The sequence below is a fragment of the Notolepis coatsorum genome (genome assembly GCF_963971535.1).
Source record: "Notolepis coatsorum genome assembly, chromosome: 7".
NCBI classification, from domain to species: Eukaryota; Metazoa; Chordata; class Actinopteri; order Aulopiformes; family Paralepididae; genus Notolepis; species Notolepis coatsorum.
The window spans coordinates 82,382,105-82,400,180 of NC_140171.1; the positions used below are offsets into that span (position 1 = coordinate 82,382,105).

Below are 18,076 nucleotides of genomic sequence, written 5' to 3' on the forward strand. Positions count from 1 at the left end.
TAGTAAAGAACGCGGCCATGGAAGACAGGTGTGAGAGGAAGATTTTGCATTCTTGAATTTTTTTTACACCTTGAGATAAAACTAAATTAAGGACATGTGCATAACAGTGTATGAAAAGCGCATCGGGGACCCTTTCCTTCACTTTGGCTTGGACACCGTTTAGTCCCGAGGCCATAACAGGTGCACCATCGTAACACTGCGCTACAAGTTTATCTGTGCATGCATATTCCTCCAAGAAATTAAGAGCCAGGGTTGCAACCTCTTCTGCTGTTTTGCCCCCCGACACATCCACATATTTAATGAACCTCTCTTTTACGCCACCGTCTGTTACATAACGAAGAACAATTGACAGCTGTGCAGCATTGCTCACATCGGACGTTTCATCCAGCATTAGAGCTACACATGACGCGTTCCTTATTTCTTCTTTAATTTCGTCATTCATCACATCAGCAACAGCACTTATCAAATCGTTCTGTATTTGACTTGAGGTTCCAATAAATACCTTGGAAGTGGTCAGATGGTAGTGCAAAGCTGGATCATATTCTGCTAAAAATGACAAAAGCTCCAGGTAATTCCCCCGGTTCAAAGATGTTCCACTCTCATCATGGCCCCTGAAAGCCATCTCCTGTTTCCCTAGGAAAACCACGCAGTGTATGAGCCGTTTTAAAATCTCCCGATTTTTTTTTACCTTTTCGTTGTGCATCGTTGTTTCTCTCCGTCTCTGTTCATCCAGCTGTAAATCAATCCTTGCGTCTCCAAATGTTTTCAGACTAATTGTTGCCTTAAGGTGACTTGCCGAGCCTTCATGCTTTTGTGCAGACTTTGTTAAACAGGTAAGGTTATCGAAGCCTCTAAAGTTCCACGCACCCTTGTCGGTCCCAAACAACAAACATTCCCAGCAGAAAAGCTTCTTCCGTGAAACCGAGCCAGTCATCCAGGGGTACCGTTCCCAATTGCTAGCCTGGAAATGTCGCTCGTAACCGGCCTTTGATGCCTGGCTGATTTCCAGTCCTTCTGGGGTTGGGCGGCCTTTTTTGACAATGTCCATCTTTTCATTGAATGTTCTTCTTGAAAAGGGAACTGTTAATAAATCCGCAACAACATCGACGGTATCATTTGCTGCTGCCATGTTTCAGTTTGTCTCGTGTTGTCTTGCTTGATAGTTCACTCACTCGCGTTTGCCGTTTTGCGCTCTGATTGGCTGACGCAGCCAGACTCTAGAATACTTTGGCATCTAAAAGACTACGCCCATTGACTACAGCTCCAAATGTGATTGGCTGATCAAACTGTCACTCCACACCTGGGCTCCTGTTAAGGTTTATTGGGCAGGTCGAGCTAGAATACCCGATGGAGGAAAGTCTGCCCAGAGACTTGTGAAAAGAAATCTCCGATTGGCTGTTATTTTCTCCTGTACAAAAACGCTCTAATGCGCAGTGAATGGGTCGAAAACAACTATGGCGAGTGAAACAGTGCGGTTTTAACAGATTAGCGACACAAACTATTTTAATACATTTGATTAAAAAAAAATAAAAAAAAAATAAAAAAAGTTATTTTTAAAATTCATATTTTCTTTCTTCTGAGGCTCACAGGGCCTTCTCTGAATACCTTGAAGGCCCTGAGAATTCGCCACTGCTAAAAAGTATATTCATTTACTCTTTCAAGATGAACATTATCTATGCATATCTCTACTCGAGTATCCGGATGTATTTTTTTATTACCAAACAAACAAGGTCTGCACCTGAACAATTTTTTTTAGTATCATCTGCAAAAATTACCAATTTAAGTTTATCAGAAACAGCAATGATATCATTGATATACAATATGAATAATTTCTGGCCTAAAATGGATCCTTGCGGTACCTCACATGTTATCTCTTTGCATGATGATCTGGTCTCCCCCATCTGCACACATTGTTTCCTATTTTCTATGTAACTTTTTATCCAACTGAGCCCTACCCCTCTAATTCCATACTTTTCATGTTTCCTGAGTAAGATGTCATGATCAATGGTATCGAAAGCTTTTTTTCAGATCAATAAAAACTCCAACTGCATACTGTTTATTATCGATTGAATTTGTTAACTCTTCTGCTACCTGCATGAGAGCCATTGATGTGGATCTGTTAGTTCTGAATCCATACTGGCTATCAATCAATATCTCATTCTTATCAATAAAACTGTCCAGACGTGCAACAAAAAGTATTTCCAGAATTTTTGAAAATTGAGGAAGTAAAGAAACAGGCCTATAATTTGTAAATACATTTTTTTGTCTCCTGCTTTATGTATTGGAATTACTTTGGCTGTTTTCATTTCAGTTGGAAAGGTCCCCATCCTAAAAGATAGATTACATATGAAAGTAATGGGATCTACAATTTCTTTGATTCGTTTTTTAATAAGAGACATGTCTATCCCATTCACGTCTGTAGATGTTTTATTCTTGAGATTGTTTACAATATCAATTATTTCCATAATAGATACGTCATACAAAAGGATTGTGGATGGATTCCTATCAATGTATTGTTCTGCAATAGCTCCCCCTTGTGGAGGCTTGATCTCCCTTGCAAAATCTGGGCCAACATTTATAAAAATAATTATTAAACTCCTCCACTACCTCATGCATGTTGGTTATTTCCGTTCCATTTACAGAAAAACTATCAATATAGCCTGGTTTGTTATTTGATTTTCCAATGATTGTGTTTATAATTTTCCATGTTTCTTTAATATCATTTTTATTCATTTCTAGTAAGTTATTATAATGATCTTTCTTACATTTTCTTATAAAATCTGTTCATTTATTTTTAGCTTGATGAAATCTTGATGAAGAGTATTCTTCTTTTTACAGGCATTTGAAATTCATGGTTATCCATGGTTTATCTGGCTTCCTTGTTCGTCGGCTACTTTGCTGCACAATAGGACAGAAACGACCATAAAGCCTTTTGTCACGAGCCTCGTGTTCCACAGCACCTCTCCCCTGCGGGGTTCCCCAGGGCTAAATTCTCGGGCCAATTTTATTTGTGTTGTATCTGCTCCCCTTAGGGCCTATACTCAGAAAGCATGGCGTCTCCTTTCACTGCTACGCAGATGATGTACATGTCATTAAAAAGAAACAATAGCAACCCGGTAAAACCATTATTAGCATGCCTTGATGATGTTAAGGCATGGCTGGCATCAAATTGTCTATGTCTCAATGACAGTAAAACAGAGGTCATGGTGTTTTGTCTCAGCAATGGGCATGTGTCTCCTCCTGATGACTTGGGCCCTCTTGGGCTTTTTGTGAAGCCAATTGTCACCAACCTAGGGGTGAAGTTTGATTGTGACCTAAAATTGGACAAGCAGATCAACGCTGTGTTGGGAAAGAGTTTTTTCCAACTCAGGAGGCTGTCCAAGGTCAAACCTTTTTTATCCTGTTCTGTTTTCGAAACTGTAATCCATGCTTTTATGACCTCTCGCCTTGATTACTGCAATGCCCTATACGTTGGCGTCAGTCAGGCCTCCCTCTCTCGTTTGCAGCTAGTTCAGAACGCCGCTGCCCGTCTGCTGACGGGAACACGGAAGCGGGGAGCACATTTCCCCTGTGCTGGCTGCCCTCCACTGGCTTCCTGTGCGTTTTAGAATTGATTTTAAGGTTTTACTGTTTGCTTTTAAATGTTTGAACGGCTTGGCACCGGGGTACCTCTCAGACCTGCTGGAACCCTATGTTCCCCCAAGGTCCCTCAGGTCCTCTGACCAGCTCCTCTTGGCTGTTCCAAAGTCCAGGCTGAAGCTTAGGGGGGGCCGTGCTTTCGCTGTGGCAGCCCCAAAGCTCTGGAATGAGAATGAGGAATGCATGTTAGGCAGGCCCCCACTCTGCAGGTGTTCAAATCACGCCTCAAGACACATCTATTTGCTCTGGCTTTCAGTGTTTTAAACCGTTTTTGAGAGACCTGCCTTTTTATGTGACACATTGTACTGTTTTTATTGTGTGCTTTTATTAAATGTTTTATGTTTTATCTTATGTTGTGGACTTGTACAGCACTTTGGTCAACTTTGTTGTTTTTAAATGTGCTTTATAAATAAAGTGGATTGGATTGGATTGGAATGTATTCAGAAAGCAGCCATATGCTGAGTCCACATCAGTTGCTTCAAACACCTCAACCCATTGCTGGAGAGCCAGTTCCCTTTTGAGTGCCCCTATTGAGTCCTCTGAAAGGTGTCTTTTATTACTAATTCTCTGAGATTCCCTTTTTGGCTGATTATTATCTTCTATTATTACAAAAACTGGTAAGTGATCTGTTATATCATTTGTCAGCAGTCCGCACACAATTCTATTATTTATAACATTAGTGAAAATGTTATCGATCAAAGTAGCAGAATGAGAGGTTATTCTGCTAGACTTATTCATTATCGGGAAGAGGCCTAGGCTATGCATGGTTGATGTAAAATAATCTATAATTGTTTTTTTGTTTGGGTTTAAAAGATTGATATTAAAGTAACCTTTATTAATGTTACCTTTTGCTCTATGTTAGTGAGTAGCTCTTCCATCTTTTCTCTGAAATTCTCAATGCTTGAACTAGGCGCTCTATAAACACAGCTAACCAAGATGTTTTTCTGCTTTTCCCTTTCAATCTCCACTGTAATATACTCACAGAGGTCTTCAATAGCAGCACTCATGTGATCAATAACCTTATACTTTAGTTTTTTATCAATGAATAAAGCAGTCCCGCCTCCCCCTTTGTGGATTCTGTTTATACATAAAGTCATACCATCCAACTCAAAAACCTGAACCTTAATCACTGAACCTTAATCACAATGTGAATGTGAATCTGAATGTGAATCTGAATCAGAATGTGAATGTAAATCAGAATGTGAACGTGAACCTTAATCATGTGAATGTGAATCTGAATCAGAACGTGAATGTGAATGTGAATCAGAATCTGAATCTGAACCTTGATCTGAATCTGAATTTGAATCTGAATATCAATCTAAATGGTCTTTCTTTTTTTGTCACAGGTCCTTCATTCAAACCAAGCTGCAGCAAAGCCCAGAAGTCTCTAGAATTCATCCCCATTAACCTGCACACCCAGAGGATGAGAGTGACATGCCCCAGAAAAACAGGTATTATACTGCTATTATAATCGCCATAACCCCTCAAACCCCTTCCAGAATCTCCTGGAATCAGAAATAGCCAACCTTGACCCAATTCAGTGTAAAATGCAGCTCACCTATTGAAAAAGCAGGTAATAATAGTAATATGTCAGACATATTTTTAAGAAGTTGAATGTTCCATTGCCTTCCCACACTTCCCCTTCTGTCTTGGGGGTGCATGGAGGGGTCAAGCGAGCAGTGCTGGGTCATCACCAGAAGAGAATGAACTGTGCCAGAGAAAAGGAGAGACAACACGCTAATTAAGCCCTTTGCGTGTTCTGCCATTCCTGCCGTATGAATGAATGAATGAATGAATGAATTCATTCATTAATAATTTATTTATTCACACACACGATATATTACATATACATATCTTCATGGTGAGAACATCATCGTCGAGATTGTGTGTGTGTGCCAGGTCTCCCAGGAAGCTGATCACAATATAAACAAACAAAAACATACAACATTGATAGGCTTACACCTACCTACTAACATACATACAACATAGATACATAAATACAGACAATTCATATTCCTAAGTATGGATTCTATTTAGAGATATGATTTGAGCAGTTCATCTCTCAGTGATATTTTGAAGGTGGAGATGGATTTTGACAGATTCAGACTCTCGTCGAGCTCGTTCCAGATCTGTGGGCCCCTGCATGCTATACTTAGGCTGGCACATTTGAGCTTTCTCCTCTTGCCCAAGATAAGATGCCTTGTGTTATGGATGTGCAGTGGACGGCCGACTGGGACAAGCTCAGACAGTCTGTGATTCATGTTATTTACAACTTGATACATAATTGATGCATTTTGGTGTACATTAAAATCAGCAAGCCTTGTAGCTGGCAGAGAGAGAGCCCTGTTATACCTGGACCTGTCACCCACATTCATGATGTGAAAATGTTGACGCCAGACAAGCCTTGACAACGTAAATAATATAACTAGCCTTATAACTAAGGCAGGGAAGGAATAGAGTGAAAAGACACCTCTGAAAGCATGAAGAGAGAGATGTGTGGTTCAAGAGATTTATTTTATTTAGTATAATGTTGTTATCTGATGATGAACTGCCATCACTGTAGACTAGTTTCAAGTTTGTTTATTATTTGTCATAATAAAATACAGAATACTTTATGATGAAATGCTTGTTTCTGTATGAGCCCATGAGAGTGCTACATACAGTAAAAAAAAGGTTATTAAAAAGTAAGGAATGTTCAGCCAATATACATATATACAATATACAATACAGAGTAAAATGAGTAACAGTGAGGTACAATGCAGACATGAGATGAGGTACAAAACTTAGGGTAGGGTGCAAATGAGGTATGAATGTAGTGCAAATCTCTTTAATAATAGATAAATATAAAGTGTGTTAAAGTGTCTAAAGTGAGTAAAGTGAGTGGTAAAGTGAGTGTTTGTTTAAAGTGAGTGTGTACATGTGGATGTGTGTGCAGTGAGTGTAGAGGATGGGTTACATAGTGTCATTGTCATTGAGCATCCTGATGGCCTGGGGATAGAAGCTTGTTTACTATCTGGCTTATGTTGATGAGGCCATACTGATATGCATCTAGAGACCTTCACCTAACAAGCCAACATTAATGTCATTATTGTGCATATATTCCAACATTTCCCCTAAGATTGATTCTATGGCTGTGGTTGTTATTAACATATGGCTGACTCTAGTTTGGCTATGCAGTGCGATAAAAAAAAAAAAGCTATGCCATGAGTTTTTCTATTGTTCATCAAGTGAGAAAGAACAATGTGAAGAAACCACTTTGAGTCTTTTTTCCCCTCCTGGAATTGTCTGCTTTCAATCTTCTGGGTGACAGCGGGAGGACAGAGCCTGGCCCAAGAAAGCTTGGCTCGGAAAAGCAGGCTTGAATCCATTGTTCAACTGTGTTCAGCACTCATTTGGCCCATGTAAAAGGAATATTTTGTCACTGTTAAACAGAACTGCAGGATGGGTTAAGTATGAATTATGCCTTCTCATCGTGTCTGCCACAATCACTCTATTTTCTTTCTCTGGGAGAAACTTGGCTCCTCTGTATGTAGTCGCCTCGTTCCCAAGTCAATTTATGGAGGAGGGGTGAGCTGCGGAGGGAGACCGGCCCAATCAGGCACAAATTGGCCAATGTGATTGATGTCCGGAGGCCCCGCCATATTTCACTACACTGCCTAGCGTGGGGGGGGGGGGGGGGGACCAATTAAGGGGAACTCCATTCTGGGGGCCAAACGTGTGGCTGACATGGGGGCGGCATCGCCAAGCATTGTGATAATTAGCTGTGGTATCTGTGGACAGCAGCAAAGTCCCACGCATCAGCCCCCTGTCTATTAAGGTGTTGTTTGGGGGGGGGGGGGGGGCTGACAAGGGGGACTCACTACTGTCCACCTCCCTGTGGTCAACTTGCAGCTGTGTTGTGTCGTTAAATCCTGGTTTGAACAGTTCTTCAAACAGAGCTTCCTGCGGCGGGGCGGTGCGAACGCTGCACTTCCCGAGGGCGTTCATTAGCTGACCTGGCGCTAATACTGCACCAAACATATTCACCCTCCGTAATTCATCTCGCCTACCCAGCACTTCCCCCAACCCCCACCATCCCTGGCCCTCAGACATTAGTGTGGGTTGTATCCATTACTCATTCAAAACAAGGCCTGCTATGAGCTCCTCTGTGCTCACTGAGCCGCCTGTGAAGTGTTTATTTACTTTGGACGGCGGTGTGCAAATTGGAATGAAGCGCTGTGACATTGGCCGTCCTTCTGGTTGAGCGACACTACATTAAGACCATAAGGCGTCTGGAGAGAGAGGCCTCATAATGGAGGGTATAGGTGGTAATATAAATCACCCAGGAATTTATTTTGCCCAAGAGTGGATTTACTGCAATAGGTCATGCACACTTTTATGTCACCCCCACTAGCGTTTTGCTGCCCATGTGCATACAGGGTAGGTGGGGTGGGAAACTGTACATTGGAGGTGGTTGGGTGGGTGGAGTGTGTGTGGGGGGGGGGGGGGGTTGCGTAGGCGGGGTGTGGTCGGGGAATTGCAGTCTCCCGTAGGTGCTCTTTGAGAGTGGTTTTGAAAGTGGGTAGTGATTCACATTCCTTTACAGCTGTGGGTAGGGCGTTCCACATTGATGTGGCATAATTGCGAAACGTGTTTAGTCCCTTGTTTGAGCCGAATTTTATTATTAAAAAAAAAATGTATCATTCCATTTGGGCTGTGGGGGGTGCTTAATGTCTAAAGGAGTCGACTGAAGGCTTCTTGTCCTCTGCAAAAGCATGCAATTGGTCCACTGATGGATACATCTTTTTTTTTTATGACTTATACTTTATTGCATATCTTTTCTTTTTGCACACAGTACTTCAGGACAATACAATGAATGACATATTTTGCATCAGCATGGGTCAGTCCTGAAGGACAACACAGACACCTAGACCCCTAACGTCTAGGTTACACTGATAACCCCCATATGGGGGGGAAGACAAAAAAAAAAAAAAAGACATAAGAATAAGTAAACCTAAACAAACGAAAAATTCTACCATAAAAAAAAAAGACAGATAAATTAGACTAAGCCGAGAATAAAATGGGAAGTATTACCAAAACAAAAAGAAGACACCAAGCGAAAAAATAAATCTACATTAAAACATAGAGCCATTCTTGTCAACATACACATGGTGCATTTGTCAGGTATTATATACTCATGTGCATCGTCGCTGTCTTAGACAAGTGTGCCCCCCCTCCTTTTATAGTGAGTGAAATTGCAAATATTTCCCCCATTTACTAATATATTTGTCTCCTTTCGCTCCTAAACTAAAAGATATTTTCTCATAGGCAGCTACCCTACCCAGTTCTCCACTCCACTCTCGGAATGATGGGCCTTCTGGTGCCTTCCAGCCTCTCATTATGATCTGTTTGCCTATCATAATACTAGTCTGTATCCAATCAGCTAGGGGCTTTGCGATATGGCTAAGACTGCAAGACCCTTTTCTTGTCACTATGGGGCAAGGTTAATGTTCTTAAGATGAACTGCATTCCCAGAGTAAACTACCTCATCCAGTCACTGCCGATAGCAATACCTAGCAAGTATTTTAAACAATTTGATAGAATATGCAACACATTCCTGTGGAACGGTAAACGACCCAGGATGCGTATTAGTAAACTACAACAGCCTGTCGACAGAGGTGGCCTGGGTCTCCCCAAATTATTACTATATCATTATGCTTACAGTTTCAGACATATGACACAGTGGGCCCTGCCCCCGGAGAGAGCACCTCCATGGTACATAATGGAGCAGTCGGTATACACACGGCTGCCCCCACTGTCGTATATTACAGCTAAATTACCACCAACTGCCCGAACTCACCCTATTATCTCTCACCTACAGGCCGTATGGAAGAAGGTGTCTCGCTTCTTCCATATCAACCCACATTTAAGCCTGTCAGCAGGCTTATGGGCCAACCCAAAATTGTGTATATGCAGATCCCCCTTTATGTGGAAGGAATGGATAGACGAAGGCATCCTCCTCACCCTGGGGGACCTCTATGAAGATGATGCATTAAAATCTTTTGAAAAACTGATTCAACAATATCAGCTGGCCAACAATCAATTTTGGAGATATTTACAATTGAGGCATCTTCTCATAGGCACATTTGGCTCTCCACAGACCCTCCCCCAGGGTACAGACCTGCTGAAAAAGATTTTGGCTATTTCTGGATTGGGACATGAGGCCTTGGTCTACTATTCCATGTTTATGGAGGGAGGGCAGTGGGATATCCTCTGCTCTCAAAATAGTCTGGGAAAAGGATCTAGGGGTCACATTTGAGCAAGAGGACTGGGATATAATCTCGGGGATCCCCAAACAGGTGTCCAGGGATATTAGAACAAGGCTAATACAATTCAAGATCTTCCACCGCAGCTAAAGAGATTGGTTTTATCCGGTATCACAGTGGCTAAAAAGCTGATAGCATCACAATGGTTTCAACCGGAAAAAATTTGCCGGAAGGTCTGGACTATTACATATCTCGATGTGATTTATCAAGAAATATCTACAGCAAGAATTTTGGGTCTTAATGAATCCAAAATGACATTGTGGTTAGAAGTGGTGGAGAGAATAAAAGCTAGCATATAATGGTAGTGTCTGGTTAGGAACAAGTTATAATGGTTGGATTATCCAATGGGGGGTCCGGGAGGGGGGGTTCGAGCTGGAGCATATGTATGTAGGTTTTTAGATAACAGGTATTAGGGGTATATCCTGTATAAGACATTTGACTAAATGGTAATTTCATTGGATATGCACTGTGAATTAATGCTTGTATATCTTATCGTGTGTTGTCATGTTTGTTTATATGTCTGTTTAAAAAATAATAAAAAAATAAAAATATATAAGATCTTCCACCGCATTTATTGGACCCCCTCTAAAATGTATAGACTGGGCCTGAAAGAGAACCCAGATTGCTGGAAATGTCAGACAGGGGAGGGGGACCTAGTCCATGCACTCTGGTCATGTCCGAAAATCAGAGACTTCTGGAGCAACATACATGACTACATCACAGAGGTCACAGGGATGGAGTATTATTTCTGCTCTGGTTTATATATCCTGGGGGATCCCTGCAGTCTTAGCCATATCGCAAAGCCCCTAGCTGAATGATGGATACATCTTGATATTTGTCTAGTCTAGTGTGTTCATTAGATGGGTGAAATCCTCTTTCAGTGCATCTGTGCCTGTTTTCGTAGGCAGTTAGCCTCTGGTATGTGTGCCATTAGCGTTTTTAGCCACGCTTCTAGGCCTCTTTTCTTTTGGAAAGAATGATAAAAAAATTAAAAATAAATACATTTCTTCTATTCGACTAAGAGGTTGGTTAGTCGACTACGGCTCCTTTCGACCGATTAGTCCAGTGGTTCCCAAAGTCGGGGTCGCGACCCAAAGGTGGGCCGCGCACAGCCACGGGTGGGCCGCGAGATGATTTAAATTTTTTTTTTTTTTTTTTTTTTTTTTTTTTGTCAGGCCACTGAACTTAGAAGCAGGCCAGGACAGTGTTTCTAGTTGTATTCTAAAATTCTATTCTATTGTATTCTAAAATGTGACTATATGGTTTTATATTAACTTAATAAATAAACAAAAACGAAAAATCTACTTATTTCAACGAACATTTTGTGAGGTTTTGTCCGCTGCTCACCAACTTTCTCTGTTTTCTTTAAGCCTACTGTTAGGAATTCCCTACTCACTCTCTCTAGCCCCCACCCTCTCGTTCTTTACTCTCGTTTACTCTCAGTGGCCACACCTGGACTATTATCAATTACCTCTCGCACCTGTGGTGGCAGGCTAATTAGTTCCCCTGTGGGCTTTAAATACCAGGGCTCTTCCCCTCGTTTCGGGTGGGGTCGTGTTGTAAACATGCCGTATCATATTCTCAAACATCTAGACTCTTTCGGGAGGTCCTCTGTTCTGCCTATGCTGTATTGATTCTCCGGCGTAGAGATGTATGCTCCAGCCTTCGCCTGCTGTCGCCGTTGCCTGAGAGTGGGACTGGTCTGCGCTCCCTAGACTTCCACGGGAGGCATCCCAGTCATCCACTTCAGACCCCCCGCGCAGCTGTCGTCCTGACGCACATCCAGACCAGCGCAGACGCGCATCTTCCAGACCCTCGAGCTTGGCACGCTCTCCAGACCTCAGCGCGCAGACGCGCATCTACCAGACCTTCGAGCTTGGCACGCTCTCCAGACCAGCGCAGACGCGCATCTTCCAGACCCTCGAGCTTGGCACGCTCTCCAGACCTCAGCGCGCAGACGCGCATCTACCAGACCTTCGAGCTTGGCACGCTCTCCAGACCAGCGCAGACGCGCATCTTCCAGACCTTCGAGCTTGGCACGCTCTCCAGACCTCAGCGCGCCGACGCGCATCTTCCAGACCTTCGTGCTTGGCACACTCCTCCACGCAGACGCACCAGATGCGTCTCTTGATTCCGGCGCGCACTCCAAGCTGTGGCGCACCACTCTGTCCTCGGCTCGGACAGCCGGCTTCCCGGTGGCGACACCCTCGCCACCGCCGCCTGTTCCAGCACCACTCTGTCCTCGGCTCGGACAGCCGGCTTCCCGGTGGCGACACCCTCGCCATCGCCGCCTGTTCCAGCACCACTCTGTCCTCGGCTCGGACAGCCGGCTTCCCGGTGGCGACACCCTCGCCACCGCCGCCTGTTCCAGCACCACTCTGTTCCTCGGCTCCGACAGTCGGCTACCCGGTGACGACACCCTCGCCACCGCCGCTGTTCCAGCACTCTGTTCCTCGGCTCCGACAGTCGGCTACCCGGTGACGACACCCTCGCCACCGCCGCTGTTCCAGCACTCTGTTCCTCGGCTCCGACAGTCGGCTACCCGGTGACGACACCCTCGCCACCGCCGCTGTTCCAGCACTCTGTTCCTCGGCTCGGACAGCCAGCTACCCGGTGGCGACACCCTCGCCGCCGCTGCTGTTCCTGCACCATTACGCATACGCCTGGGTGAGTTTTGATTGTTAAGTCACTCATCCAGCGTGTTGCCTCCTGGGTGAGTTTTGATTGTTAAGTCACTCACCCAGCGTTGTGCCTCCTGGGTGAGTTTGACTGTTAAGTCACTCACCCAGCGTAATGCCTCTGTTTTGTTCTCTCGTGGATATTATTGTGGACATTTCATCTCCCACGTTGTGTTTGTTCACACGAAGATAGTATTTACTTTGTTACTTTGTTATTTGGACTATTCTGCATCTGCTCTGTTTTTTCCCCTTTGTACATTAACCCTCCCCTCTGTTCTGCAGAGTGGCCCAGATGTTTCCCACCAGTCCTCCCAGTCCTCCCTGTCCCCAGCCCGCCTCCGCGGGCCTCTGTCCCCTCTGTCCCTAGTTCTCCCCTTTCTAGTTCCACCTAGTTCTCTGTCCTTAGTTCTCCTAGTCCCTAGTCCTCTGTCCCTAGTCCTCTGTCCCTAGTTCTCCCCTTTCTAGTTCCACCTAGTTCCTTGTCCCTAGTTCTCCTAGTCCCTAGTCCTCTGTCCCTTTTGTCCCTAGTTCTCTGTCCCTAGTCCTCTGTCCCTAGTTCTCCTTGTCCCTAGTTCTCCTAGTCTCTAGTTCCTCTGTCCCTAGGCGTTCCCTTATACCTTCCCTTAGTGTTCCCTTTTCCTGCCCGCCTCTTAAAGGCACTTTACCTTCCCCTCTTGTGTTATTCCAGTGTTTTGTGTTTTCTCCCTTAAAGGGACAGTGCCCTTTTTCCCTGTTCTCAATAAATATCTGTTTCTTGGCAAACCATCATACCTGTCTTGTGTTGTGCGATTGGGGTCGGTTACAAACCATAACACATTTCAAACTAAATAACAGATTATGCACATAAAACGCTGAAAACAACCGAAGCAACAATAGTATTTTAAGGAGGCTATTATTATTATCATTATTATTTTGCAACAAGTTAGCCCTCTCATAAATAGCACATATAAATGAATAACTAACTTGAACTAACTTAATAGGATTGAAGTGACATTTGGCTTAAAAAATCGGTCGCCTGACAAAAAAAAAAGAAAAAAAAAAAGCCTGACGATGTGCATTGGGCCGCGGCTCTCTGACGCCTTATTTTCTGGGCCCTGGCCTGAAAAGTTTGGGAACCCCTGGATTAGTCGACTAATAGGGGTCAGCCCTAGTGTGTGTGTGTGTGTGTGTGTGTGTGTGTGTGTGTGTGTGTGTGTGTGTGTGTGTGTGTGTGTGTGTGTGTGTGTGTGTGTGTGTGTGTGTGTGTGTGTGTGTGTCTGCGTGTGTGTGTGTTGGTGGGAGCTGTGAGAGCTGTCCACCTTCCGTGGTGCTGGCGATGAATGCGATTTGTATGTGTGTACAGTTATGTGTGTGTTGGAGCTGTTGTGTGAGCTGTGTGTGTTGGAGCTGTTCACCTTCTGTGGACCTAAAATCTGCACACCACAGATCAGCCTTTTATTTCACTGGCCTGCTGGCTGTTTTACTGTAGTACAGTGTGTGGCGGGTTCATCAATCTGACGATTGAAGGCCGAGTGCAAGACCCCACAGTCCGCCACTGCACATTCCGGATAGTCCAATATCATGATGCATGATCCAATATCCTCCCAAAAACAACTTAAGTACTGTTAAGGAGTACTTTAAACACATATCAGAATGCTCAGCAATGCAGTGGGACAAAATAATCCATGCCTACCGTAGTAGGAAGACCCGAACTGTTAGCCTAGCTTAGTGTCATTCACTGGAAGTAGGTTAGTAGCTAGCCTAGTTCCCAACAATCACAAAATACACTCCAAATACAACTACAAAACGTTCCTGTAAACATGTTGTGACCTGTGTATTTACCATGTGGAGAAATAAACATTTTAAATGAGACATTTGCGTTTTCTAAGCAGATACATACTCTGAAAATGTTTTTGCAGAACCACTGCTGCCTGGGCTCACCTAAAAAGCCCCGTTGTAGTGTGTTTCCTGGTAAACAGAGTATGTGCTTAGAAAACTCAAATGTCTAATTAAAAAACTCTATTTCTCCACATGGTAAATACACAGGTCACAACATGTTTACAGGAATATTACATATATAATATGTATTTTGTGACTGTTGGGAACTAGGCCAGCTAGACTAACCTACTTCCAGTGAATGACGGTAAGCTAGGCTATGGTGCGGGTGTTCCCTACTGTTGAAGTTATGTGTTATATATGGATGCATGTAACTGCTTAACTGTTTCCACAAGAGGGCGCTATAGGCATAGCTATTGAAGCAGACGCCAGGTAAGAGGTATAAAAGGAGTTGTTACCTCCCCCTCTGTCTCTTCCTCCGTCGCCTCTCACAAGGAGAAGGTCTCGTGTACTGATGTGTGCAATGTGAATAATAAACCACGCCAAAGGCTAAAGAGAGAAACCTTGTCGTCATGGCCAAATTATTGTCACTCCATAGGTGACTCTGTCAACAGGTTATGGGCCCAGATCACGCAGGAGCGAAATAATAAGGGTAGCAAGTTTAGCTGAAGTATAGTCCAGTTTAGCACCGGGAGCACCGCGTGGCTAAGGCTAGGCTAACGGGAGCTAAAGCTACACCTACCATCAAAAGAGGATGGCGACCAAAGGAAGGAGCAAATGGCCCTCGTTCAACGGAAGGGCAGAGGACTATGAGCTCTGGGAAGAGCGAATGTTGTGCTGTATGCACGGAGTGGGGCTGAAGAAAACCATCTTGATGGCCCCCACGAGAGAAGTAACGACGGCCGCGCAAGCCCTGGACACCAAGCAAAATGCCGACGCATACTGCGAGTTAGCACCACTGCTAGACGACACAAGCTTGGGGCTGATATTCCGCGACACTAAGGACAAAGGCAGAGAGAGCCTGAAAGTGTTGAGAGAACACTATATCGGAAGGGGATGACCCCGAATCGTATCCCTCTACATAACACTGACCGCGCTGAAGAAATCGCACACCGAGACTGTGACCGAATACGCTATCAGGGCTGAGCAGATCATTACGGTGCTTAAGAGTGCAGGAGAAGCACTGATAGTTATTTAGTTCATTGATATAAAATGTCTGATATCTTATATCTGTGCTTAGGCTGTAGGCTGCACCCTGCTCTCTGTGTCTCCCTCCCTGCACATGCGTGACCTGCTGACCTCTGGCTGGAGGCTCTTTCCACACACAGGGCCCCATGTACATCTCACACACACCCACACACACACAGGGCCGGCTCCCTCCTCACACACATGCACGCGCACACGCACACGCACACACACTCACGCGCACACATCTCCCCCCCCCCCATCGGGGCCCCTTTGATTTATGGAGATGTTGTTCCGAGAAGGGGTCTTCTCCATCTGGAACCAATTAGCCCCCCTTCTTCTGACCAAGCACACGCACAGGCACACACGCACCCCTCCCCTCCTCCTCTGTGCAAGAGTGTATAAATGACATGTAGTGTGATGTATTCTGCCCTTTCTTCTTCTGATGCTGGCGAGGAGCGGAGCCCGTACGGGCGGCAGGAGAGTTCTCTTCTTCTCTGTAACCAACAAATAAAGGCTCCATTTGAAATACTCTGTCTTCCGCTTCGTCTTTCGGCCGACTGGTCCACAACTATATCAATTAAGAATTCACGAGGGATAGGCTAATCCCTAACAAATGGAGGTTCCAGTGAGAATTGATGTGGGCCAGCCGCAACCAAGGACGGAACGAGGAATGGAGAAACGGAGGAGAAGACGATGCAGAGGATCCAGACATTCACTACCAGCTGTCTGCAGCGCGTCTGAACCAGGGGTGAGATACCAGCAGCCCCTCAGACGTCCGTGACCAGACCACCAGACGACCCTCGACGGTGACAGGCAGGAGGAGACGAAGGACAGACGGGCCAGGATGAGAGGCAGACCGGAGAAGATGGCAGCTGTGCGAGAGGCCGGATAGGAACACCGCAGCCATGCACCGCAGCACTGCAAATCATCGACAGCAGCCAGGCACCGCCGCAAATCATCTACGGCACGCAGTTCATCCACGATGAGAACGGGGGAGGCGGCCGCAGGAGAGACACTGAGCTGAGTTGGAGTGACGGTGGGCAGCTGGCGAGAGGTGGAGGGGACAGTCCAGAGACACTGGGAAGGCAGCGGACCAAGGGATACACGTTTGTCTAGGGGACCCGCACCTGGAACGGGGACCAACCTCAGGAGGTCAGCCCTTGCCCTCCAGAAGACGGGGCCGACCCAGGTGGGCGGTGCACTGTAACAGAGGGAAGGTAGCGCCCTGATGGACGTTGTGTGTGCCTGAGTAAGGGGGGTCCAACGGGGTTAAGTGTGTCTTCTGTTAAGTTGCCAGAATTGTGTTTCTCTCTTTCTCTCTCTCTCTCTCTCCCGCTCCCCCCCTCCCTCTATATCTCTCTCTCTCCTCTCTTGATGTTGATTATCCCGTCTGGTATTGGATGTGATGCATATAATGAGGTGACAATCGACGGATACAGATCAATCAATGAACTGGTGTGTTGACGTATTTATTTAACGTCAAAAGGTGGGATTGATAGTTATTTAGTTCATTGATATAAAATGTCTGATATCTTATATCTGTGCTTAGGCTGTAGGCTGCACCCTGCTCTCTGTGTCTCCCTCCCTGCACGTGCGTGACCTGCTGACCTCTGGCTGGAGGCTCTTTCCACACACAGGGCCCCCTGTACATCTCACACACACCCACACACACACAGGGCCGGCTCCCTCCTCACACACATGCACGCGCACACGCACACACACTTACGCCCACACATCTCCCCCCCCCCCCCATCGGGGCCCCTTTGATTTATGGAGATGTTGTTCCGAGAAGGGGTCTTCTCCATCTGGAACCAATTAGCCCCCCTTCTTCTGACCAAGCACACGCACAGGCACACACGCACCCCTCCCCTCCTCCTCTGTGCAAGAGTGTATAAATGACATGTAGTGTGATGTATTCTGCCCTTTCTTCTTCTGATGCTGGCGAGGAGCGGAGCCCGTACGGGCGGCAGGAGAGTTCTCTTCTTCTCTGTAACCAACAAATAAAGGCTCCGTTTGAAATACTCTGTCTTCCGCTTCGTCTTTCGGCCGACTGGTCCACAACTATATCAATTAAGAATTCACGAGGGATAGGCTAATCCCTAACAGCACCGAGCGATGGACTAATGATGGCGATGGTTATGAGAGGACTACCGGAGCTGTACAAACCGTTCACACTACTGGTGACACACTGTTCAGCGGACATGTTGCTGGGAGAGTTCAAGGCCAAGTTGCGAAACTTTGAGGCCTCAGAAGACACACACCCAGTCGCCGCGGAGGCGGGAGAGAGGGTGCTGAAGGCCCGGGCGGCAGCGAGAGAGAAGACCAGACCCCCGACGGAGCTGGCTTGTTGGCGATGCGGAGAAAAAGGGCACCGGAAAGATAACTGCACAAAGACTGTTTGGTGTAGCTTCTGTAAGAGCACGGGGCACACAAACAAAGTGTGTAGAAAGA

At 45.5% G+C, this 18,076-nt stretch overlaps 1 protein-coding gene across 1 annotated transcript in view; it reads left to right on the plus strand.

Moving 5' to 3' along the window:
- Positions 1-18,076, plus strand: part of inpp4b (inositol polyphosphate-4-phosphatase type II B) — a gene marked incomplete at its 5' end in the record, with an annotated part of 822,779 nt that overhangs the window by 599,452 nt on the left and 205,251 nt on the right. The window contains one exon of the mRNA XM_084318315.1: positions 4,986-5,090. Within this exon, the coding sequence (XP_084174441.1) occupies positions 4,986-5,090 (105 nt within the window). The remainder of the gene's footprint in view (positions 1-4,985; positions 5,091-18,076) is intronic.